This window comes from Oryctolagus cuniculus, chromosome 10 (assembly GCF_964237555.1).
Source record: "Oryctolagus cuniculus chromosome 10, mOryCun1.1, whole genome shotgun sequence".
Taxonomy (NCBI): Eukaryota; Metazoa; Chordata; class Mammalia; order Lagomorpha; family Leporidae; genus Oryctolagus; species Oryctolagus cuniculus.
The window spans coordinates 63077501-63103441 of record NC_091441.1 but is presented as its reverse complement, the minus strand read 5'-3'; the positions used below and the strand labels follow the sequence as shown (position 1 = coordinate 63103441).

At 39.2% G+C, this 25941-nt stretch overlaps 1 protein-coding gene across 15 annotated transcripts in view; it reads left to right on the top strand.

Annotated features, from left to right (window-relative positions):
- L3MBTL4 (L3MBTL histone methyl-lysine binding protein 4) overlaps nt 1–25941 on the top strand; it is a 555652-nt gene that overhangs the window by 404425 nt on the left and 125286 nt on the right. For all 15 annotated transcript variants that reach the window (XR_007921517.2, XM_051851406.2, XM_051851407.2 and 12 more), the window contains one exon: nt 19319–19492. Coding sequence is in view for 14 of the 15 variants with exons in the window: in XM_051851406.2 (XP_051707366.2) it covers nt 19319–19492 (174 nt within the window). In the remaining variant the exon portion in view is untranslated. The remainder of the gene's footprint in view (nt 1–19318; nt 19493–25941) is intronic.

The window sequence follows — 25941 nt, the reverse complement described above, 5'->3', positions numbered from 1 at the left end:
TGCCTCTCCCTTCTCTTTAGCAAACAACAGATTTTTCTGTGAATTAAGGAGGAAGGGGGAAATGGTCTGCTCATTAGAAGAACCAAAGTGACCAGAGGCTGGCACCTGGGAAACCCCTCACCTGCTATAGCTTGCAGTGTTTAAGCTGGCTTAGCTCCATCCACATTGAACTGAAATTTGAGTGTGCTACCACCTGCCAACCTGAAACTCACATGTTACCTTGACCAACAGAGCTCTAACTCATAACAGTTTCAGCTTCTATCAGAAATTTATTAATGAAGCTCTTTCAAAACCATATTTCTCCCATATTTTGCTAAATCCCAAGCTTCAGAAGTAGAGTTAGGAAGTTTCCAAGATGGCAGTGTAGCAACAGGATGACCTGAGTCATGCAGGTCAAAATAGATAGTTAAAAAGGAGAGAAGATACATGCCAGAGATAGAGCCATGGGAAACTCTTGACACGAAGCCCAGGAGATCAACAGAGACTTCACAGGTCCACGCTGAAAGAGCAAATAAGAAAGGGAAGCCGTGGAGGCTTGGACTGGGGAGGTTGTGCCAGCCCACACCCGACCAGGTGAGATGGGAAACCATGGGTCCACAGAGCTGCAAATAACAGTGGGAGGGAGAACTTGATGAACTGTTTTTGAAGTTCCACATGGGAAAAAAGAAAATATAGAGGAACAAAGACAGAGGTCTTGCCCCTACTCCCCACTTTCTTCCCCCCTTCGCTAAATGGACCTGCAGCCAGCTGGGAGAAGACATCTTCATTGTTTACATTTTCGAATGTAAGCAGGGGACTGCAGCCTTTGCCTCCTGCTCACACAATTGCCAGGGTCACCTCACCACACCCCCAGGTGGGAATGAGGACCACAGTGTTTCAGAAGAACTTCTTCCCCACCATGCAAGCTGTACAACAGGGGAAAGTCCTGAATATTGAAAATTTGAGCCGCTCCATCCACCGTTGAGAAGCAATCTGGGCTATAGTAAACAGGACTCCAGGCACCAGGGCTCAGAGCTCGTACCCAGGTCCACCATGAATCAAAAGTGAGCCAGGCTCCAGTAGGTGTGAATTTGTACTTCTGCTTGCAACATATTATAAATACACAGCAGCTCATAACAAACGGAAACCTCACCACAAGAAAATCTTCACAGATTAGAGGTGCAGTTCGTTAACCAGGGTGATATCACCCTGAATACACCAGAGAATAACACCAGGGCATCCCATAACTCTGAGGAAAAGGGAAGGTCACACCAACAGAAGTGAACAACCACCTCTAACCAAAACATCAGAGGAAAGCTATGGTGCTCCATGGGGCCCTTATATTGGATACCCTCTCCACTCTGGAATATTGAACAGAGCACAGAGGCCACATCTTGCACACACCACTTGGAACTCACTGAAAGTATAGACATCCTGCTAAATCACAGATACACAAATAAAGAGAAAAGCAACCAGAGAAAATATATAAATACTAAAAAACCCTAAATAAGAATAAGGAAGACACTATGAACCCTACCAAAGAAACACTACAACTTTTCAATAATAGAAGATGAACATGAAGAGATAGAGGCTATGCCAGAAATGGAACTCAGAAAATTAATCATCAGATTACATAGTAGCAGTCAGAAGCAAATTCACGATATAAATGAAAAGTTCTTACAAGAAATTGAGATATTAAAGAGAAGGCAGATTGAAATACTACAAATGGAGAATTCAATAGATAAAATAAAATATATAGTGGAAAGGCTTAATAACAGAATAGGTAAGACAGAAGAAAGAATACCAGAACTAGAAGACAAATTTCTGGAAATATTACAGTCAGATCAAAAACAAGAAGAAGAAATTAGAAAACTAAAAAACACTATTGGAGATTTACAAGACACTATTGAAAGATGCAAAATACTGATCTCAGGAGTTCCAGAAGGCATAGAAAGAGAGAAAGGATTAACAGAATTTCTTAACAAAATAATAGCAGAAAACTTCCCCAGTCTGGAGAAAGAGACATCCAAGTACAGGAAGTACACAGAACTCCCAATAGACGGGACCAGAAAAGATCTTCACCATAACACATTGTAGTAAAACTGATCACAGTAACACATAAAGAAAATATCTTAAAATATGCATGAGAGAAATGTCAAATCACATTCAGAGGAAACCCAATTAGACTCATTCTGGACTTCTCATAGGAAACTCTACAGGCAAGGAGAGAATAGTGAGATATATTTCAAGTCCTAAGAGAAAAAAACTGTCAACCTACAATACTGTACCCTGTAAAGCTGTCCTTTATGAATGAAGGAGAAAGAAAATCTTCCACAACAAACAGAAATTTAAAGAATTTGTAATGATCCACTCAGCCCTACAAAAGATACTCAAGGATGTGCTACACACAGAAACAGGAACATCACTACAAAAGAAAATAAACACAGAAAATGACCCCATAAAAGTACAAAGGTAACCCAAAATAAAAAACTAGGACTATTAATGGAAATATGGTGGGGCAAAGTTGGTACTTAACAATAGTCATTAGGAATGTAAATGGTCTCAACACTGGTTAAAAGACAGTGACTAGCTGAATGGATTAAAAAAGAAAACCCATCTATTTGCTGCCTACAAGAAACACATCTTAGCAAAAAATATGTAAGAGAACTGAAAGTAAAAAAGATGGAAGAAGATAATGCATGCTAAAAGAAACCAAAAAAGAGCTGGTGTAGCCATTATAATATCAGAAAGAGCAGACTTTAATGCAAAAATTATTAGAAGAAACAAAGAACGACACTATATAATGATTAAATGATCAATTCAGTAGGAAGATGTGACTATTATAAATGTATATGCACCAAATTATAGGGCACCAGGCTATCTAAAAGAAATATTAATGGATTTAAAGGGAGATATAGATTCAAATACAATAGTAATGGATGACATCAAAAGCCCACTTTCAGCAATAGATAGGTCAACCAGACAGAAAATCAACAAGGAAGCAACAGAGTTAATCAACATTATTGACCAAAAGGACCTAACAGATATTTATAGAGCCTTCTATACTTCAATCACAGAATACACATTTTTCTCACCAGTGCATGGAATTTTCTTTAGGATTGACCACATGATAGGCCATATGGCAAGTCTCAGCAAATTCAAAAAAATCAAAATCATACCATGCATCTTCTCAGACAACAATAGAATGAAGCTGGAAATCAGCAAATCAGGAATCTCTAGAACATATGCATACACATGCAGACTAAACATGCTCTTGGATGAACAATGGGTAATAGAAGAAATTAAAAGAGAAATCAAAAAGTTCTGAAAAACAAATGAAGAATGTTGCTCCCCCACTCGTGGAGGAACGACACCAGACGCTGTTTTCTTTCCCCGGACCTTCACGGATTTGCTGTCGCTCCCCTGCCTCCATGGAGGAGCGGCACTAGTGAGCTCTCCGACCGACTCTCTCAGGGGGGCCCGCATGTTGTCTCTCTCTCTCTCTCTTTTTTTTTTAATGAATATAAATTTCCAAAGTACGGCTTATGGATTACAATGGCTTCCCCCCCATATCGTCTCTCCCACCCGCATCCCTCCCCTTTCCCACTCCCTCTCCCCTTCCATTCACATCAAGATTCATTTTCGATTCTCTTTATATACAGAAGATCAGTTTAGCATACATTAAGTAAAGATTTCAATAGTTTCCTCCCACACAAACATAAAGTGAAAAATAATACATGATTTTTTAAATGATGATGAAATCAGATCAGACCTATTGTCATGTTTAATCCCAGTGAGAGTCAAGTTGGGAATTGATAATTTCTTCTTTTTTTTTTTTTTTTTACAGAAGATCAGTTTAGTATACATTAAGTAAAGATTTCAACAGTTTGCACCCCCATAGAAACACAAAGTGAAATATACTGTTTGAGTACTCATTATAGCATTAAGTATCAATGTACAGCACATTAAGAACAGAGATCCTACATGAGGAGTAAGTGCACAGTGACTCCTGTTGTTGACTTTACAAATTGACACTCCTCTTTATGGCATCAGTAATCTCCCTATGCACCAGTCATGAGTTTCCAAGGCTATGGAAGCCTTTTGAGTTCACCGACTCTTATCTTGTTTAGACAAGGTCATATTCATAGTGGAGGTTCTCTCCTCCCTTCAGAGAAAGGTACCTCCTTCTTTGAAGACCTGTTCTTTCCACTGGGATCTCACTCACAGAGATCTTTCATTTAGGTTTTTTTTTTTTTCTTTTTACCAGAGTGTCTTGGCTTTCCATGCCTGAAATACTCTCATGGGCTTTTCAGCCAGATCCGAATGCCTGTAGGGCTGATTCTGAGGCCAGAGTGCTGTTTAGGACATCTGCCATTCTATGAGTCTGCTGAGTATCTCGCTTCCCATGTTGGATCACTCTCCCCTTTATTTATTCTATCGGTTAGTGTTAGCAGGTACTAGACTTGTTTATGTGCTCCCTTTGACTCTTAGTCCTTTCATTTTGATCGACTGTGAACTGAAATTGATCACTTGGACTGGTGAGATGGCATTGGTACATGCCACCTTGATGGGATTAAATTGGAGTCCCCTGGTATGTTTCTAACTCTACCATTTGGGGCAAGTCAGCTTGAGCATGTCCCAAATTGTACATCTCTTCCCTCTCTTATTCCCACTCTTATGTTTAACAGGGATCCCATTTCAGTTAAATTTCAACACTTAAGAATAACTGTGTATTAATTACAGAATTAAACCAGTCATATTAAGTAGAACAGACAGAAAAACTACTAAGAGGGATAATGTATTAACTTGTTCATTAACAGTCAGGGCTATGCTGATCAAGTCACCGTTTCTCATAGTGTCCATTTCACTTCAACAGGTTTCCTTTTTGGTGTTCAGTCAGTAGTCACTGATCAGGGAGAACATATGGTATTTGTCCCTTTGGGACTGGCTTATTTCACTCAGCATGATGTGTTCCAGATTCCTCCATTTTGTTGCAAATGACTGGATTTCATTGTTTCTTACTGCGGTATAGTATTCTAAAGAGTACATATCCCATAATTTCTTTATCCACTCTGCCGTTGATGGGCATTTAGGTTGGTTCCTGGTCTTGGCTATTGTGAATTGTGCTGCAATAAACATTAGGGTGCAGACCGCTTTTTTGTTTGTCAATTTAAACTCCTTTGGGTAAATTCCAAGGAGTGGGATGGCTGGGTCGAACGGTAGGGTTATCTTCATGTTTCTGAGGAATCTCCAGACTGACTTCCATAGTGGCTTGACTAGTTTGCATTCCCACCAACAGTGGGTTAGTGTCCCTTTTTCCCCACATCCTCGCCAGCATCTGTTGTTGGTAGATTTCTGCATGTGAGCCATTCTAACCGGGGTGAGGTGAAACCTCATTGTGGTTTTGATTTGCATTTCCCTGATTGCTAATGACCTTGAACATTTTTTCATGTGTCTGTTGGCCATTTGGATTTCCTCTTTTGAAAAATGTCTATTGAGGTCCTTGGCCCATCTCATAAGTGGGTTGTTGGTTTTGTTTTTGTGGAGTTTCTTGATCTCTTTGTAGATTCTGGTTATTAACCCTTTATCTGTTGCATAGTTTGCAAATATTTTTTCCCATTATGTCGGTTGTCTCTTCACTCTCCTGACTGTTTCTTTTGCAGTACAGAAACTTCTCAATTTGATGCAATCCCAATAGTTGATTTTGGCTTTGACTGCCTGTGCCTCCTGGGTCTTTTCCAGAAATTCTTTGCCTGTGCCAATATCTTGCAGGGTTTCTCCAATGTTCTCTAGTAACTTGATGGTGTCAGGTCATAGATTTAGGTCTTTAATCCATGTTGAGTGGATTTTTGTGTAAGGTGTAAGGTAGGGGTCTTGCTTCATGCTTCTGCACGTGGAAATCCAATTTTCCCAGCACCATTTATTGAATAGACTGTCCTTGCTCCAGGAATTGGTTTTAGATCCTTGATCAAATATAAGTTGGCTGTAGATGTTTGGGTTGATTTCTGGTGTTTCACTTCTGTTCCATTGGTCTGTCCATCTGTTTCTGTACCAGTACCATGCTGTTTTGATTACAGCTGCCTTGTAGTATGTCCTGAAATCTGGTATTGTGATGCCTCCGGCTTTGTTTTTGTTGTACAAGATTGCTTTAGCTATTCGAGGTCTCTTGTGCCTCCATATAAATTTCAGCTCCATTTTTTCCAGATCTGAGAAGAAGGTCTTCGGTATCTTGATTGGTATTGCATTGAATCTATAAATTGCTTTTGGGAGAATGGACATTTTGATGATATTGATTCTTCCAATCCATGAGCATGGAAGATTTTTCCACTTTTTGGTATCCTCTTCTATTTCTTTCTTTAAGGTTTTGTAATTTTCATCGTAGAGATCTTTAACGTCCTTGGTTAAGTTTATTCCAAGGTATTTGATTATTTTTGTAGCTATTGTGAATGGGATTGATCTTAGAAGTTCTTCCTCAGCCATGGCATTGTCTGTGTATACAAAGGCTGTTGATTTTTGTGCATTGATTTTATACCCTGCTACTTTGCCAAAATCTTCTATGAGTTCCAATAGTCTCTTAGTAGATAGAGTTCTTTGGGTCCCCTAAATAAAGAATCATGTCATCTGCAAAGAGGGATAGTTTGAGTTCTTCCTTCCCAATTTGTATCCCTTTAATTTCTTTTTCTTGCTTAATAGCTCTGGCTAGAACCTCCAGAACTATATTGAATAGCAGTGGTGAGAGTGGGCATCCCTGTCTGGTACCAGATCTCAGTGGAAATGCTTCCAACTTTTCCCCATTCAATAGGATGTTGGCTGTGGGTTTTTCATAGATTGCTTTGATTGTATTGAGGAATGTTCCTTCCAAACCCAGTTTGCTTAGAGTTTTCATCATGAACGGGTGTTGTATTTTATCAAATGCTTTCTCGGCATCTATTGAGAGAATCATATGGTTTTTCTTCTGCAGTCTGTTAATGTGGTGTATCACATTGATTGTCTTGCGCACATTAAACCATCCCTGCATACCAGGGATAAATCCCACTTGGTCTGGGTGGATGATCTTTCTGATGTGTTGTTGCATTCTATTGGCGAGAATTTTATTGAGGATTTTTGCATCTATGTTCATCAGGGATATTGGTCTGTAATTCTCTTTCAGTGCTGCATCTTTTTCCGGCTTAGGAATTAAGGTGATGCTGGCTTCATAGAAAGAATTTGGGAGGACTCCCTCTTCTTCGATTGTTCTGAATAGTTTGAGAAGAATTGGAGTTAGTTCTTCTTTAAATGTCTGGTAGAATTCAGCAGTGAATCCATCTGGTCCTGGGCTTTTCTTTGTTGGGAGGGCCTTTATTACTGTTTCAATTTCTGTCTCAGTTATGGGTCTGTTTAGGTTTTCGATGTCTTCCTGGTTCAATTTAGGTAGGTTGCATGTGTCCAGGAATCTATCCATTTCTGATAGGTTTCCCTGTTTGCTGGCATACAATTCCTTGTAGTAATTTCTGATGATTCTTTTTATTTTTGTGGTGTCTGTTGTTATGTTTCCTTTTTCATCTCTGATTTTATTGATTTGGGTCTTTTCTCTTCTTTTTTTAGTTAGTTGGGCCAATGGGGTGTCAATTTTGTTTATTTTTTCAAAAAACCAGCTCCTCGTTTGGCTGATTTTTTGTAATGTTTTTCTTGATTCAATCCTGTTGATTTTTCTCTGATTTTAATTATTTCTCTTCTCCTACTAGATTTGGGTCTGGTTTGCTGTAGGTTTTCTAGATCCTTGAGGTGAATTGAAAGCTCATCTATTTGGTGCCTTTCCAATTTCTTGATGTAGGCACCTATTGATATAAACTTTCCTCTTAACACTGCTTTTGCTGCGTCCCATAAGTTTTGGTATGTTGTGCTGTTATCCTCATTTTTTTTTAAAGATTTGTTTATTCATTTGAAAGTCAGAGTTAAAGAGAGAAGGAGAGTCAGAGGGATATTCCATCTGCTGATTCATTCCCCAAATGGCCACAATGGCCAGGGCTGGGCCAGGCTGAAGCCAGGAACCAGGAGCTTCTTCCAAGTCTCCCACATGAGTACAGGGGCCCAAGCACTTGAGCCATCCTCCACTACTTTCCCAGGTGCATTAGCAGGGAGCTGGATTGGAAATGGAGCAGCCAGGACTGGATCCAGCGCCCGTAAGGGATGACAGTGTCACAGATGGTAACTTAAGCTACTGTGCCACAGGGCTGGCCCCTTCATTCAACTTTTTTTTTTAACTTTTATTTAATGAATATAAATTTCCAAAGTACAACTTATGGATTACAATGGCTTCCCCACCATACCGTCCCTCCCACCCACAACCCTCCCCTTTCCCACTCCCTCTACCCTTCCATTCACATCAAGATTCATTTTCAATTATCTTTATATACAGAAGATCAGCTTAGCATACATTAAGTAAGGATTTCAACAGTTTGCTCCCACACAGAAACATAAAGTGAAAAATAATAGATGATTTTTTTAAATGATGATGAAATCAGATCAGACCTATTGTCATGTTTAATCCCTGTGAGAGTCAAATTGGGAATTGATACTTTCCTTTTTTTTTTTTTTACAGAAGATCAGTTTAGTATGCATTAAGTAAAGATTTCAACAGTTTGCACCCCCATAGAAACACAAAGTGAAATATATTGTTTGAGTACTCGTTATAGCATTAAATCTCAATGCACAGCACATTAAGGACAGAGATCCTACATGAGGAGTAAGTGCACAGTGACTCCTGTTGTTGACTTTACCAATTGACACTCTTGTCTATGGCATCAGTAATCTCCCTATGCACCAGTCATGAGTTTCCAAGGCTATGGAAGCCTTTTGAGTTCTCCGACTCTTATCTTGTTTGGACAAGGTCATAGTCATAGTGGAGGTTCTCTCCTCCCTTCAGAGAAAGGTACCTCCTTCTTTGAAGACCTGTTCTTTACACTGGGATCTCACTCACAGAGATCTTTTGCCAGAGTGTCTTGGCTTTCCATGCCTGAAATACTCTCATGGGCTTTTCAGCCAGATCCGAATGCCTTTAGGGCTGACTCTGAGGCCAGAGTGCTATTTAGGACATCTGCCATTCTATGAGTCTGCTGAGTATCTCGCTTCCCATGTTGGATCACTCTCCCCTTTATTTATTCTATCGGTTAGTGTTAGCAGGTACTAGACTTGTTTATGTGCTCCCTTTGACTCTTAGTCCTTTCATTATGATCGACTGTGAACTGAAATTGATCACTTGGACTGGTGAGATGGCATTGGTACATTCCACCTTGATGGGATTGAATTGGAATCCCCTGGTATGTTTCTAACTCTACCATTTGGGGCAAGTCAGCTTGAGCATGTCCCAAATTGTACATCTCTTCCCTCTCTTATTCCCACTCTTATGTTTAACAGGGATCCCATTTCAGTTAAATTTCAAGACTTAAGAATAACTGTGTATTAGTTACAGAATTAAACCAGTCATATTAAGTAGAACAGACAGAAAAACTACTAAGAGGGATAATGTATTAACTTGTTCATTAACAGTCAGGGTTATGCTGATCAAGTCACCGTTTCTCATAGTGTCCATTTCACTTCAACAGGTTTCCTTTTTGGTGTTCAGTCAATTGTCACCGATCAGGGAGAACATATGGTATTTGTCCCTTTTTGATTTCTCTTTTAATTTCTTCTATGACCCATTGTTCATTCAGGAGCATGTTGTTCAATCTCCATGTGTTTGCGTATGCTCTAGGGATTCCTGAGTTGCTAATTTCCAACTTCATTCCTTTATGGTCTGAGAAGCTGCATGGTGTGATTCTAATTCTTTTGAATTTGCTGAGACTTGCTTTATGGCCTAATATGTGGTCAATCCTAGAGAAGGTTCCATGTACTGCTGAGAAGAATGTAAAATCTTTAGCTGTAGGATTGAAAGTTCTGTATATATCTGTTAGATCCATTTGGGCTATAGTGTCGTTTAAATCTACTGTATCCTTGTTGATCTTCTGTCCTATTGATCTGTCTATTTCTGAGAGTGGAGTATTGAAGTCCCCCAGTACTATTGTATTGGGGTCTAAGTCTCCCTTTAAGTCCGTTAACAAATCTTTTAGATAAACTGGTGCCCTGTAGTTAGGTGCATATACATTGATAATTGTTATATCTTCTTGTTGTATTGATCCCTTAATCATTATGTAGTGTCCCTCTTTGTCTCTCTTAACAGTTTTTGTGGTAAAGTTTATGTTGTCCGATATTAAGATGGCTACGCCCGCTCTTTTTTCATTTCTGTTGGCATGGTATATCTTTTTCCAGCCTTTCACTTTCAGTCCGTATGGATCTTTGTTGGAAAGATGTGTTTCTTGTAAGCAGCAAATAGATGGGTTTTGTTCCTTAACCCAATCAGCCAATCGGTATCTTTTAACTGGAAAGTTCAGGCCATTAATGTTCAATGTGACTAGTGAAAAGTGGTAACTTTGCCCTGCCACTTGCCAAAGATAAGTTCTAATATATGCTTTGAATTCCCTGTGATCTTTTGCTGTGAGCTTTCCTTCCTTTACCTTCTTTCATATTGATGACCGTGTTTCTGTGTTTCTGTGTGTAACACATCTTTAAGCATCTGTTGCAGGGCTGGACGAGTGACAACAAATTCTTTCAATTTCTGTTTGCTATGAAAAGTCTTTATTTCACCTTCATTCACAAATGATAGCTTTGCAGGATATAATATTCTGGGCTGGTAGTTTTTCTCTCTTAGTACCTGGGCTATATCTCGCCATTCCCTCCTAGCTTGTAGAGTTTCTGATGAGAAGTCAGCTGTGAGTCTGATTGGAGATCCTCTGAGAGTAATCTGACGTTTCTCTCTTGCACATTTTAGGATCTTTTCTTTATGTTTCACTCGTGTTCCAGCGCTGGTGTGTTGAGTCTGCCGCTGGTGTCCCGAACTGTGGGCTCCCACGCTCTCCACGCAGGTCCGCTGTGAATCACGCATTCTGGAAGAGTTTCTTCTGCTGTTTCCTCCCCTACTCTTCCTTGAACCTGCAGTATCTCCACTTTTATTAAACTGTCTCTCCCCGGACTATCAGTGTGCTCCCTTCCTATTCCGCCATCTTGCCTTCTCTCCCTCTCTCTCTCTTTTATAGTCCTCTCCCACCAATCCGTGCTCTGCTGCCTGCGTGCTGAGCACACCGCTTTCTTCCAATCAGAGCTAATTGACGAAGCAGGTGTGTAAGATTTGCTTACTCCCTCTCAGCGTCATATGGTTGGAGATCAGATGCATAGAGTTAGTTTCAGTCCACAGTCTCAGTACTTATTTGTCTCCCGGGCGCCCCGCCATGTTGCAGGAGACGGACCCTGCTGCCCACAAAGAATACAATATTTCAAAACTTATGGGATACAGCAAAAGCAGTGTTAAGAGGAAAATATATAGAGTTGGTATATACATCAAAAAATTGGAAAGGCATCAAATAAATAAGCTTTTCAATGCATCTCAAGGATCTTGAAAAATAGCAGCAAACCAAACCCAAAACTAGTAGGAGAAAAGAAATCATTACATTTAGAGAAGAAATCAACAAATTTGAAGCCAAAAAGCAGTGCAAAAGATCAGCAAAGTGAAGAGCAGTTTTTTTGAAAAAAATAACAAAATTTACATACCATTAGCCTGACAAACCAAAAAAGGGGGAATAAAGACCCAAATTAATAAAATTAGAGATGGCAAAGGAAATTTAACAGCAGACACCACAGAAATAAAACGAATCCTCAGAAGTTACTGCAAAGAGCTATATGCCAACAAACTGGGAAACCCAGATTTGGCCAGATTCTTGGACACATACAACCTACCTAAATTGAGCCATGGAGACATAGAAAACATAAACAGACCCATTACTGAGACAGAAATTGAATCAGCAATAAAGATCCTCCCAAAAAATAAAAGCCCAGGACCAGGTGGCTTCACTGCCAAATTCTACCTAACATTGAAAGAACTCACTCTAATTCTTCTCAAGTTATTAAAAACAATTGAAAGGGAGCGAATCCTCGCAAATTCTTTCTATGAAGCCAGCATCTTCTTAATTCCTAAACCTGGAAAACATAATAGAGACAGAAATACAGACCAATTTCCCTGATGAACATAGACACAAAAATCCACAACAGAATTATGGCCAATCAAATCCAACAACACTTCAGAAAGATCATTCACCCAGATCAAGTGGGATTATTCTCTAATATGCAGGGATGGTTCAGCATTCACAAATCAATCAGTGAGATTCATCACAATAACAAACTGAAGAACAAAAAAAATGATATCTCAGTAGTTTCAGAGAACACATTTGATAAAACAAAAACACCCTATCTTGATGAAAACTGTAAGCAAATTGGGTATAGAAATATATAGGAATATATATATTCTCAACATAATCAAGGCAATTTATGACAAACCCTATGGCCAGCATCCTATTGAATGGGGAAAAGTTGGAAGCATTTCCACTGAGATCCAGAACAAGGATGCCTACTCTCACCCTGCTATTCAAGACAGTCCTGGAAGTTTTAGCCAGAGCCGTTAGGCAAGAATTAGAAATCAAAGGGATTCAAATTGGGAAAGAGGAAGTCAAACTATTGCTATTTGTAGATGACATGATTACATAGGGGATCCAAAATATTCCACCAAGAGACTATTGGAACTCATAAAGGAGTTTGGTAAAGTAGCAAGATATAAAACCAATACATAAAAAACAGCCTATGTATACACAGATAATTCCATGACTGAGAAAGAACTTCCAAGATCAATCCCATTCAGAATAGCTACAAAAAATCAAGTACCTTGGAATAAATTTTAGCAAGGATGTCAAAGATCTCTGCTATGAGAACTATAAAACAATAAAGAAACAGAAGAAAAAAAATCCATGCTCATGGATTGGAAGAATCAATATCAAAAAAAGTCCATTCTTCCCAAAACAATCTACATATTTGATGCAGTATCAGTCAAAATACCAAAGATATTCTTCTCAGATCTAAAAAAATGATGCTGAAATTCATATGGAAACATAGGAGACCTTGAATAGCTAAACCAATCTTATAAAACAAAAATAAAGTCTGAGGCATCACAATACCATATTTCAAGACATACTACAAGAAAGTTATAATCAAAACAGCCTGATACTGGTACAAAACAGATAGATAGACCAGTGGAACAGAATAGAAGCGCCAGAAATCAATCCAAGCATCTATATCCAACTTATATTTGACCAAGGAGCTAAAACCAATTCCTGGAGTATGGATAGTCTTCAACAAATGATGCTGGGAAAACTGGATTTCCACACGCAGATGAAAGACATAGGACCCCTACCTTAAACCTTACACAAAAATTCATCCAAAATGGATTAAGAACTTAAATCTACAACCATCTACTATCAAATTTTTAGAGAACATTGGGAAAAGCCTGCAAGACATTGGTACAGGCAAAGAGTTCTTGGAAAATACCCCAGAGCCACAGGCAATCAAAGCCAAAGTTCACAAATGGGACTATATCAAATTGAGAGACTTCTGTACTGAAAAAGAAACACTTAGAAAAGTGAAGAGGCAACCAACAGAATGGGAGAAATTATTTACAAACTATGCAACTGATAAAGGATTAATAACCAGAATATACAAAGAGATCAATAAATTCCACAATAACCAAACAACCCAGTTAAGAAATTGGCAAAGGACTTAAACAGACATTTTTCAGAAGAAGAAATCCAAATGCCCAACAGGCACATGAAAAAAAAATGTTTAGGGTGACTAGTTGTCTTGGAAATGCAAATCAAAACCACAATGATGTTTCACCTCACCCCAGTTAGATTAGCTTTCATACGGAAAACAACAAACAACAAATGCGGGTGATGATGTGGGGAAAAAAGTACCCTAATCCACTTTTGATGGAAATGTTATCTGGTAACACCACTATGGAAGACAGTTTGGGGATACCTCAGAAATCTGAATTCAGACCTACCAAAAGACCCAGCCATCCCACTCGTGGGAATTTAACCAAGGGAAATGAAATCAGCAAATAAAAGAGTTATCTCACCTCTGTGCTTATTGCAGCTCAATTCACAATAACTAAGACATGGAATGAACCTAAATGCCCATCACTGAAGACTTGATAAAGAAATTATGGGATATATACTCTATGCAATACTACACAGAGGGAAAAAATGAAATCTGGTCATTTGCAACAAAATGGATGAATCTGGAAAACATCATACTTAGTGAAATAAGCCAGTCCCAAAGGGACAATTACCATATATCCTCCCTGAACTGTGATAACTAATAGAGCATCTAAACAGAAATCTGTAGAAGTGAAATTGTCACTTTGAGAAGCAATGACTTGAGCAGCTCTTGTCTTGACTGTCAAAGAACAGTTTTTTTTCCCTCTTTTATCTTCTTCATACAATTTGTTGCACTCTGTAGTTAATATAGAGTTAATTATATGTGTATAAAGTCAATTGAAAATATATCTCAGGGGGCTGGTGCTGTGGCGCAGCTGTTAAAGCCCTGGCCTGAAGTGCTGGCATCCCATATGGGTGATGGTTCTAGTCCCGGCTGCTCCTCTTCCAATCCAGCTCTCTGCTCTGGCCTGGTAAAGCAGTATAAGCAGTAGAAGATGCCCAAGTCCTTGGGCCCCTGCACCCATGTGGGAAACCAGAAGAAGTTCCTGGCTCCTGGCTTTGGATCGGTGCAGCTCTGGCCATTGTGGCCATCTGGAGAGTGAACCATTAGATGGAAGACCTCTCTCTCTATCTACCTCTCTCTGTAACTCTGTCTTTCAAATAAATAAAAAATAAATCTTAAAAAAAGAAAATATGCCTTAGTAAAAAAATAAGAGTGGAATAAGAAAGTGAGGAAGAAGTTCATAACTTTAAAGCTTTATAGTTCTGTGTACATTTCTACAGACTTGCATCCAAGAGTTCAGTTTAAAACTTACCATGGGACCTCAAATCCCATTAAGCTTGTTGGTAAAAATGCCATCTTAAGTGATAAAGGGATTATATTAAGTGTTAAAGTGATCATATAGATCGGAATAAGTGTTTAAGGGATCAAATAAATAAGATCAAGTGTTTTGTAATAATAATGGATAGAATTAAAAAGGAGACAGTGTTCAAACATGAGAAGCAGTTCACCCAGCAGACTCATAGAATGACAATCGCTCTAAATAGCACTCTGATCTTAGAATCAGCCCTTAAGGCACTCTGGTCTTGCTGAAAAGCCCATGAGAGCATTTTAGGCATAGAAAGCCAAAATTCTGTAGCACAAAAAAAGTCCTACATGAAGGATCTCTGTGAGTGAGACCCCAGTGGAAAGAAGTGGCCATCAAAGAAGGATGTACTTTTCTCTGAAGGGAGGAGAGAACTTCCACTTTGCTTATGGCCTTGTCTATATACTAATAGAGATTGTGGATTCAAAAGGCTTCCAAAGCCTAGAAAGCTCATGTCAGGAGACTCAGGTGGTCAATGAGGTCATATGTAAGAGTGATAATTGTTAAATTAGCAACAGGAGTGTACTCACTTGCCATGCAGGACCTCTGTCCTCAATGAATTGTATTATAAGAATTAACTGAAAACTTGTTCTCAAACAATTTTTTGTGTTTGTTTCCAAATTGTTGAAATCTTTACTTGGTATACAGTTGGTCTTCTGTGCATAAGGTTAATTGAAAATGAATCTTAATAGAGAATGGGACAGGGAATGGGAGAGAGAGGAGGAAGTAGGGTGGGAGTGGGCTAAGGAGGGTGGGTATGGTGGGAAGAATCACTATATTCCTAAAGTTGTACTTATGAAATTTGGACTCATTAAATAAAAGGCTTCTTTAGGAAAAAGCCAAACAAAAAATCTGCATATATAAAATACTTGAAATTTGTCCACCTTATATAATAGAAAGTTTGTAAAAAAATGAAAAAAGAAGTAAATTTAAAGTGATTTTGTCATATGTGGGGATATCCACATTAATCTTTTTTGCTCATATAGTAGACATATAGTATCATATATAGTCTTATCATATATAGTATCATATACGGTCTTAAACACACAGGCACACATGCATGCACATACACAGAACATGAAATTTAGGTTGCCATCTCTTTAAGGTAACCACTTCCTTGCAGAGAAAACAAGTGCAGTGTGGCAATAAAGAAACCTGCTCCTGGGAGTCTCAGAACCCGGGTCTGAGGTTCAAAGCCATGCAGACAATTATATATGAAAGCTCCCTCACTCTCACTTCTTTTGTACTTTGTTTTATCTCTCATCATTATCTTCTTTCAAATTATTCACCAAACATCATCTTCTGCAAAGTATGTTTTTGTTATTTAATATTATCTTCTGAACATCACCCTCGATTCTGCTCCATAGAATCTGGAGCTATGTCCCCACAAACCTGTGGGGAGCAACTGGGAGCAACTCGGACTAGACTAAGTTACTGGAATTAAGACTGATTCTATGCATCTGCTCTCCCACAATATGGCACTGAGAAGGGAGAAACAGCTTCTAAACAGCTGCATCCAGTTCAACCAATAAACAGCAGGACCTGCTCCTGATTGGAGGAGAGCAGCGTACTCGGCGTGTGGGTAGCAGAGTTGGGATTGGCGGAAGAGGGCTATAAAGGAGGAGAGAGACAACATGCACCAGGAACATCTATCTGAAGGAACACCTGTGCAGCCCCCGAGAGAGCCGGCCGGCGGTGTGCCGCTCCCCCGCGGAAGTGGGGAAGGTGGCAGGGGGAACCGCCCTTCCACGGAGGTGGAAGGGATGGTAGCCAACCCGGGAAGAACCAGCAGCAAACCCGGGGAGGGCCGAGCAGACCAAAGAACAGCACAGGGTCCTGTGTCGTTCCTCCACGAAGACGGGGAGCGACAAAACCTGTCCTCACAGAGTGAGGAACTGTCCATTCTAGTGCACTGCAGGGGTTCCATCCTGTTTTGCATTCCTTATTACAAAAGAGACAAAGAGAAGCTGGACTGATTAAATAAGTAGATGATTAAATAAGTAGGCAGACTAATTTCTGAATAAATATAGAGGGATACATTTCTCTCAAGGTCAACAAGTACTGAACAAAACAGTCTGGTAGCTCTACACGTTCTGGGCACATGAACTTAGGAAGGGACGCCATCAGTGCCGTGGGGCATGAATCACGTAGGGATGGGGCTGTGAAGTTAAGGAAGAGAAAAGTTATCACTGTAACAGCATTCAGAAATCTCACATTGGGTGTATGCGCTGGACAGAGAGCCATGCTGGTAATAGGATAGGTGAAAAATCAGTTGTGCTTGAATAAAACATCTTTAAGTTTCTTCAGGTAGCCTAATTCTTTCTAACATCTCCCTTAAAACTCCTTTTGTGCAATCTAAACAGTCCTGCTCTGTTGGGAATGGCAACAGTGCTTTCCCTCCCAACTCTGGCCTAGCACTTGTTTTCCCTCAGCCAGTAAACCACAGTAAACCAAGTGCTACTCTAGCCTGTGAATACTTGCTTCCTGATTCAGGGCAAAGGAATTATGTTGTGGTTTCCTTCACATTGCTTCTTCTGGTGGTGTTCAAATCATTGTCCCTTTTCTGTCCACCTGATTGGTGCCAACAATTAAGTGATCTATGCTGAGGCTGTCCAAGAAAGTACCAGAAGGCATTGGGGAAGTTGCTTACACTGTGAGAACCTGTCTTCTTACCTGTAAAACACATATATGACTACAGTCTTGGGGGGGTTTCAGCAATTAATATTAGAAATAATATATGTAAAACACCTTGTATTGTCATTTACCTATAGTGTATATTCAATGGGTAACTTTCTGTTTTTGTTATAAATTGTATTTATTGGTATATGTAGGGGTTTTTCAAAAAGCTCATGTTGATGCTATTAAATAAATAATGCCATTTTATTTCAGTGCAAAAAAATTTGAAATCCATGTGTACAAGGGATCTTTAAAATAAAGTGAATGAAAAATATGTATTATGAAAAAACTATGGATGAATTGTAAAAATAGGATCCACCCTGTCATGTTGGGCTCAGCTGCTGTCATCCTACTTACCCTGGCCACAATTCCAGGATCCATTCTACATGTAACTTGGTACTAAATTTCTTCTGGAATTAAATGGTGTATAGGTCTTCTTTGGAAAACTCGGCTGACTTTTAAGCAGAGGAGCATATGCTCTGGTCCTTAATTTTTGTCATAATACTCAGCACCAAATGAAAATTTCCATGTATTCAGAAAGAATGTCTTATGTACCAGATATTGACAAATTCACAGTGAATAGGAAGTGAATTCCTAAAAAATAACCACCTGCCTTGATGTTGATGTGTTTGACCTCATGCTCCCCTGGGTGTAGCCAAAGATAACACTGTGATGATAATAGTAGCTGCCATCCATGTGGGTGGGGGAAGTGTGGAGGTACATACATGCCTATGCGTGCCTGTGTAGGCATGTGCTTTTTTGTTTCTTTTGTTTCTTTGTATGTGTGCAGATGTTTTCTCATGGTCACGACAACCCTTATGAATTTGATGTGCTTCTCCCATTTTACTGAGGAAATACTCCAAACTCAGGCATGATATATTCTCCAGAGGGTGCACAGGTGACCTGTCATGTCTGCAGTTTCCCCAGCACTGGCTGCCTCACTCCAAGAAGCAGTAGAGGTTTGCGGCCTCCTTGGTGACAGGCTTCATGGAGACAACCACTCAGCCTGTGGGAGGAACCAGGACAGTTGCCCTGGCAGATTCTCCTGCCCATAGCCTGTTAGCTCCAACATCCAGGATGCAGTTCTTGGCCTTGACTTCTGTGAGGGACAGGAAGGGAGTCAGGCCAGCTGGCCGTGGGTTGCTCCTTTCACCTGCCAGGGGTCTGTGCACCTCCCAACACAAAACTAACTAGCGGATTTTAAGGGAGTTCAGCAGATACGCAGAAACAGTGTTTCTGGAAACATGAATATTAGGGAGTGAAAGAATAATATTCTCTGATACATTATTTTTTAATTACCCATGGCATTTTGTGATGTTTGTGGTCAAACCAGAGTGTCAATTCTGGAGGATCCACACTTTGCATCAAGTGTTATGTGACATTTTCTCTGCTCCACAGGAAGCCCATCCGCATGCTATTCTTAGAGTTTTATGTTTCCCACATTGTAAAAGCCATATGTGCTGATGAATCTGCCTGTAACATTTCCCTGACCAGTGTCCGTGGTTCTAGAGCCTGAGACTTACTTCAAAGGCTGTATGAAAAGAATCTGTTATCTGCCTGTGTTCAACCAGAAGAATGTCTCTATTCAGTTTTTAAATATTAGATGTAAGTCTGTTCTAATGGCAGTGGATCCCTGATTTATCACTAAACTGACAGCCATGCTTTCATTTTTATACAAACCAGTGCCTTTGGCTGCCCGTATTCGGACATGAACTTGAAAAAGGAGGCAACGCTTCATGATCGTCTGAGAGAACTAACACAGGCAAATTTTGAATCAGAGTCTTCACATTCAAAACAGAAAAACCTCTGTAGTTTGAGCTTCAATGGGAAACATGAAAAGGTGAACAGTCAGCCCAGGTAAGAAACTGAAAATATGAACCAGGCCGTAAACCATGTGCAATAGTACAGGAACAAATTTGTTATTAGTAATAGTTCTTATATTTCTTCAAAATAATTCCTTGTATTTCTGGATGTTGCTATGTTCTCTGTTTCATAGAATTTACTAAGCCTTGATCATCAGTTAGAAAATATTCCTGTTGCTTTGTCCCCAAATATTTTAGTTTACTTCTTTCTGAATGTACATATTATATGTAGGAAACAACTATATGTAACTGTATACTTCTAGAGGATTCCCTACTTTCTTGAAAATGTCTTTATTCCTTGGCATCATAGACATTCCATAGATACTACTCTTCATCATGGCCCAGTACTTGTATCCACTTGGTTGTATGAGGTCTGACCTGTTCCTGGCTTCTGTTGTCTTTAAGCCAGACTCACCTCACATGTGATCTCTGCTCACTGAATAGTTTCCATTTAGATTTATTGATGACACATCATCCTTTTTTTCTGTATATAAATATGATTTTAAGTATAATTTTCAATCTTTATTTGCATATAATTATTTTCAAAACAGCTATAAATACAACTTGATTTGACATTATTTAACCTAAAGGAGTAAACAATCTAAATAACATTTTCTTCAGAGAGTTCCACACTCTGTGGGGGGGACTGTAAACACAGGAAAGTGGAACCTTAAGTAAACAACAGGAAATCCCACAGGGACTGCCAAGAAAAGCTAGACAAGAACTGAAAAGCAGGGGTCTCCAGACCCTGCCACAGACAGAAGTCAATTGTGTCTGAGGCTACTGCTCCTTCTGCGTGCATCAGGTGAGAAGGGCGTGCTGCTCTGGAGTGCAGTTGCCCCAGGCCATGGAGCACCTCCTTCCCAGCAGCACTGCTGCTCCTTTACTCCCACAGGGGCACCTGTTCCTTGGTAGAATTTGTCTCATAGGACAGGCTTTTCACAGGTATTTTAGAGCTGTGAATTTTGTTCTTATTTTATGCAAATGTGTTTTAGAGCATTTGGGTGACATTTCATTTTTGTAGAATAGCCTATCTCAGTTTGATGGTTCTCTCTGGGCTGCAGGTTAGCTTTCCTCTCGATTGCATGATATATTTCCCACGGATATGCATGCCTGCCTCTCTCTTTTTGCATCCGTATCTTGCATATTTATTATTTGTTACACATCCACTCCTCTTGTTGAAACTTCACAGGGTCTACTTGTTCTTTACTGTTTTTCACACCCACACTGTTTACAACTTAAGTAGTTGAGAGCTTGAATGTCTTTTCCATTTCTTTGCTGAGGGAGAATTTTTTTTTCTATTTTTTTAATGTTTTCCATGGAACAGTGTCTATTCTAAAATTATCAATAGTATATACACTTGCCTTTTGTTCTTTTTGCTATCTTCTATTGTTCTTGTTCCAAATAAAAACACAGTCTCTTTTGCAAATATTTTAGACATTCATCCTCATTGTCAAAAATTACAGAGACTAAACAGATCTTTGAACTGTTTTCTTAAAAAAAAGTGATCCCACCGTTGTAGTCTCTCAGAGGCTAGCTAAACTGTTCTTTCTAACAAACACAGACATATTGCCTCCCCTGTGCAGAAATCTTCTTAGGAATTTACCTTTCTTTTTTTTATTTGATTTTATTTTTTGACAGGCAGAGTTAGACAGTGAAAGACAGAGAGAAAGGTCCTCCTTCTTTTGGTTCACCCACTCAAAGGAATTTACCTTTCTTGATATATTATTAGGGACTTTTTTTAAAAGTCCATTTTTGAAAGTGTTTTGCACTTTAATATATCAGATAGGCTTAGTTACTACAGATAGAACGAGTGGAAGATGTTAGCTGATAGCAGAAAAATTTAGTTCTGCCAAATCCTGATTGTCTACAGCTGTGTAAGTCACTGAGGAACAGGGGTAGTATTGTGCACATCATGAATCCTAATGCTGCCTTTTACTTTGAAAGCCCCAAACCAAAGCCATCCTTGCACTCCAGTCCCTTTCATTTTTTCCCCAGCCAATCATTATAGTAATGTTTGACTACATAATATTAGAAGTCTGGCCCAGTTGAAATCTGTGCCATGCCCTCTGCTACCACAACTCCATGACATCCTGGCTTGAATTCTGGGGTGAGGAAAAAGAACAAGGAATAGGGTGAGGTGGACTTCAGAAAGGACATGGAAAAGTGGATTTCTTTTCCATGAACTTTGTGGAGAGCCCTCATCTGTAGACCAATAGTGCACAGACAGCATTCCTTCTAAGTGTCCTCCCAGTCACAGTCCTCGGCTGGGACTGCCTTTCTCTCTCCCAAACCTTTGCTCTTGAAATCAGATCCAGGTGGCAAATATTTAAATTCCATCTCTTCTCTTTCACATGTGGAAAAGAGGTAATTTTTTTACCTGTCTCCTGTATAAGGACAGGAGTGGGGTTTTGATTGTTGAAAATTGGAGCTACAGTTTCCACTGGCCTCCAGACAATCCATGGAGCATAAGCTGTGGGCCAGGCTTGTGTAATTGCTTATACAAGCAGCACTTGCCACCTCAGAATCTCCAGACTTCTTACCATTTGAGTGCAAAATATAAAATTAACTCTGCTTTGATATTCTTCCAGAATCAATTAGACACTGCTCAGCAATTTAAAGAATTTTGTCTTTTCCTTAACTGCACTCCAGTTTTCTGATTTTTTTAAAACGTATATTTGTTCCCTTATTATTCTTTGGGGGTGGGGTGGCAGTTACTAGTAAACTGATGGCTCCACTGCATGATGGAAATATTCTGTTTATGTTCACATTTTTTAAGGAGAGCATCATTATTTAAATTAGAATAGATTATGTACTACTAGATGTTCGCAAGATTTACCTCCAAAACAGTCAGACATGCATCTTAAGTTAATTCTCCAAATTTGGACTCATGACAGGTCACTATTATTGAGACTGTGTGTGTGTGTGTGTGTGTGTGTACTTTTTCTGACCTTTTTATGCTTCCAGAAGTTAAGAGATTGTGTTCTTTGTGCTGATAAAGTGAGTTGTAGTATATTCACAGTGTATTAGGTGGAGGCAGTGACCTTATACTTGGGTTCCTTTTGTTTGGGTATGTGCTTTGGAGTGTGTGTGGAGGATACTTCAATTTGCCTAACAGTTTATAATTTTTGCAACCATGATCTTTGCAGCTTCCCATCATCTTGCGCTTCAAGCAGAGGACACACTATTGTTATCATTGTGTTGTTGGTTATAGGCAAGGAGATAGAGACATTTTAGAGATCTGAGACTCAGATATGGATCTTATGATTAAATCTAGTGTTTCCAAGTCCAATAAAGCAATTATAACACCAGAAGTATCAATAATAACTATGTGCTTTCCTGTAATATTGCACACTTCTTTTGGGTAACCAATGTGCTACACAATTTATATGCATCATCTTGCTGATTTTATTGCATCTTCACAATAAGGTGTGTGCAGTGGGTTTTCTTATTCTGATTTTTTTTTCCCTTAGCACCTGAAAATTCAGAGAGTTTGGGCAAAGTGTCCAAGATCACATAAATCAGCAGTGGAAAAATTGGAATTTGAATCCAGCACTATAGGATTCCAAATTGCACACTTGTGTCCACTGCACTAGGCCAGAAGGAGAATGACAGTTTCTGTTTTTGAGGAAGACTGGCTGGATTTATATTTATGTTATGTTTTACTTCTTTCTGTGATTCCCAGGGTCATCTTGTGATGTATTTGTTTCTTATTTTATGAAAACTACTGAAGGGGAAGAAGCTTACCATGGTTTCCTTGAAGTGTTTATCCTTATTTATACTATAAATAATACCAGATTTTCCTTTGTGAACACATTTCATTGTAATATACTAAAGACATCTATCTGCAACAGGAGAATAAAATTATAGTCATTAAGACATTTTCATCATAAAATTACTTTGGGATGCAATTGTCTCCCACCTCTTTTTAGCTTCTTGCCTCAGGCCTGAGGAGGATGTTTCTTTCAGACTTTTCCCACCCACATAAATTTTCTTTAATAATCTTTTTGGGTTTTTTTTTCTTGGCCTCTCAAAAGCAGGGTTCAATATAGTATTCAAATTCACACAATTTATAGCACCACCATTCAATAAAATATCTGTGATATTCAATCGTTGCTATTAAGAAAATCTAAGGAAAATGACTAATTAAAGCTTGCTTTGTTTTTTCTGATCCCTGCATATGATAAATTTTATTCACTTCACGAAGGTCTTTACTGGTAATAAAGATGGCTGAGGAAAATTATGGCAATCAGAGGGAATGGCATGCAGTGGAATAGTTCCTTAATGATTCTCAAAATAAATTGCAATGCCATGAGCTAACTAGGTTGAGTAGTGGAAACTACTCAAATTAGCTACAGTATAAATACCTTCCATGAGGGCCATTTTCAGAATTATAATTGTATTAGTTAGTTGTTCCACATATTAACCTCCAAAGTTAGTAAATAAGTTTTCTTTAATCCATCAGGCCTTTCTCCTCTTCTTCCCACATGGAAGTCCCTGCTTTGGGGCTAAAGCTGCTGCATGTCCCCATTTGCTCCCATTCTCATCCACAATTTGTCGATGCCTACCTGGAAGCCTTCTTTGCCAGCCTTTATCCATCCTTTATTCCTGCCTCATTCTCCTCCCTTCCCCAAGGCTTATCTCTGTCTAAAGTTTTCTAAACATCCAAACCTGTATTAGCTTCTTGAATGTAGAGATTGGGTTTTACAAGTATCTATATTTATAACAGTATAATGCCTGACACTTGGTAGACACTCAAGCTAAATAGATTTTGAGCAACCACTGCTTGCAGAGACAGTGGTAGGCACTGGGATAGTGTTAAGTAAGAGATAGTCCATCCCTTGCTCCCAGCATCCCACTGACCTTTGGTGTTGTATTACACATTAGCTTCTATATGTGACTTCCTGCATGTTCTGCTTGAATCCTTGTTTTGTGTGGGTGCCTTCTCAAGAAGATTGTAGGCTGCTAAAGAGAAGGACCAGTGTTCACTATGCTTTGGTTTTTTTCTGCATTACTGTTCACATTACATAGATTCTTAGTATATCTAAGTTGATTGATTCAGCTAATATAATTTCATTTTCCTTTTAGAATCTGAATCTTTTATCTTTAAAATGGACATGAATGTGAGGCTTATATAAGATTGTTAAGATAGGTGTATCAATGTACACATTGATATGGGTGTAGATATATGACCAGGCCTGCCACATAGTCGAAATGATTGAAATAATAGTTCTATATATTTTTTCTGTTTTTATAAAAAAATACTGATTTTAAAGTCTTGCAGTGGATCAGTATTAGCTGTGTGTGTTACATGTCTTCCCCACTGAATATAAGAGTTTAGACCTTTATATATTTAGTATAACACTCAGCATCAATAAGCAAATTAAGTAATAAACAAACACTGATGAAAACACCAGGACGACTCAGGATCCTTCTGGACCTGAATGGAATCGTGGCTGAACAGGAAACTCCAAGGGCATTTAGAGAAGCTCCCTTCTGCTCTTCACCTCCAATCAGATTCTGAGGAGCCTCTAGCCAGGTATAACCACCTGCAAGATTAATAGTAGGAAAGGACTCGAGATTAATTCGGTTTATCCCAAGGAGAAAAAAGGAAAGCAAAGAAAAGGAATTGAGTCCCTTTATTAACTCTCTAGTTGGTGGCATCTCTGAGCTTTCTGACTTCTAAGGCATAGCTCTTCTCACTAGGCCGTACTACTGCCTACCCTGGAAGTACAATTCAGTCAGAGCAGAATTGGATTTGGACTTTTGGAGAGCTGCGTAACACTTGACTTGATGAATTCAGGATCATGGCCATTGCCAGGTCCTGAAGTTAGACATATTTATTCACTCATTTAACATTGACTCACTGAGTAAATATTGAGAAGGACTCTGCTCCAAACTCCAGGGAACAGCAGTAGACAAAACAGAACTCCCTATCCCTATCAAGCTTTCACGCAGTGATAAGAAAACCACCCAAGTTAGTGAGTAACAGTAGGGTGTAGTTGATTCATTCATTGTAGCACCACTCATTCATTTACCAAGTATGTGTGAAGCTTCTACTGTTGCAAAGCGGTGTGTTAGGCATTGGAGACATGGAGGTGACCAAACAGAAACAGAAGAGGGAAAAAGACAGGAAGTCATGAATGAAAAGAAAATCACAAGTTGTGACAGGTGCCAGGAAGGAAGTAACAGTGGTGCGATGAGGGTCACACTCAGGATGTCCTCAACAGTTACCCATCACAAAGCCTGGAAAACATAAGCAGGTACAAGTCATTGTGGGAAAAAATGTTTCTGCTGACTATTTTGAAATAGAGCATGAAGTGCATTGTGTCACAGTCAATCCATTGACTCGGAAGTGTTGAGAGAAACTGTGATGAGAGCAATGGGTGTGGCCCTCCCCAGGCTCCACCCATCCTGTTCCCTTTGACACCTCAATTAAAAATG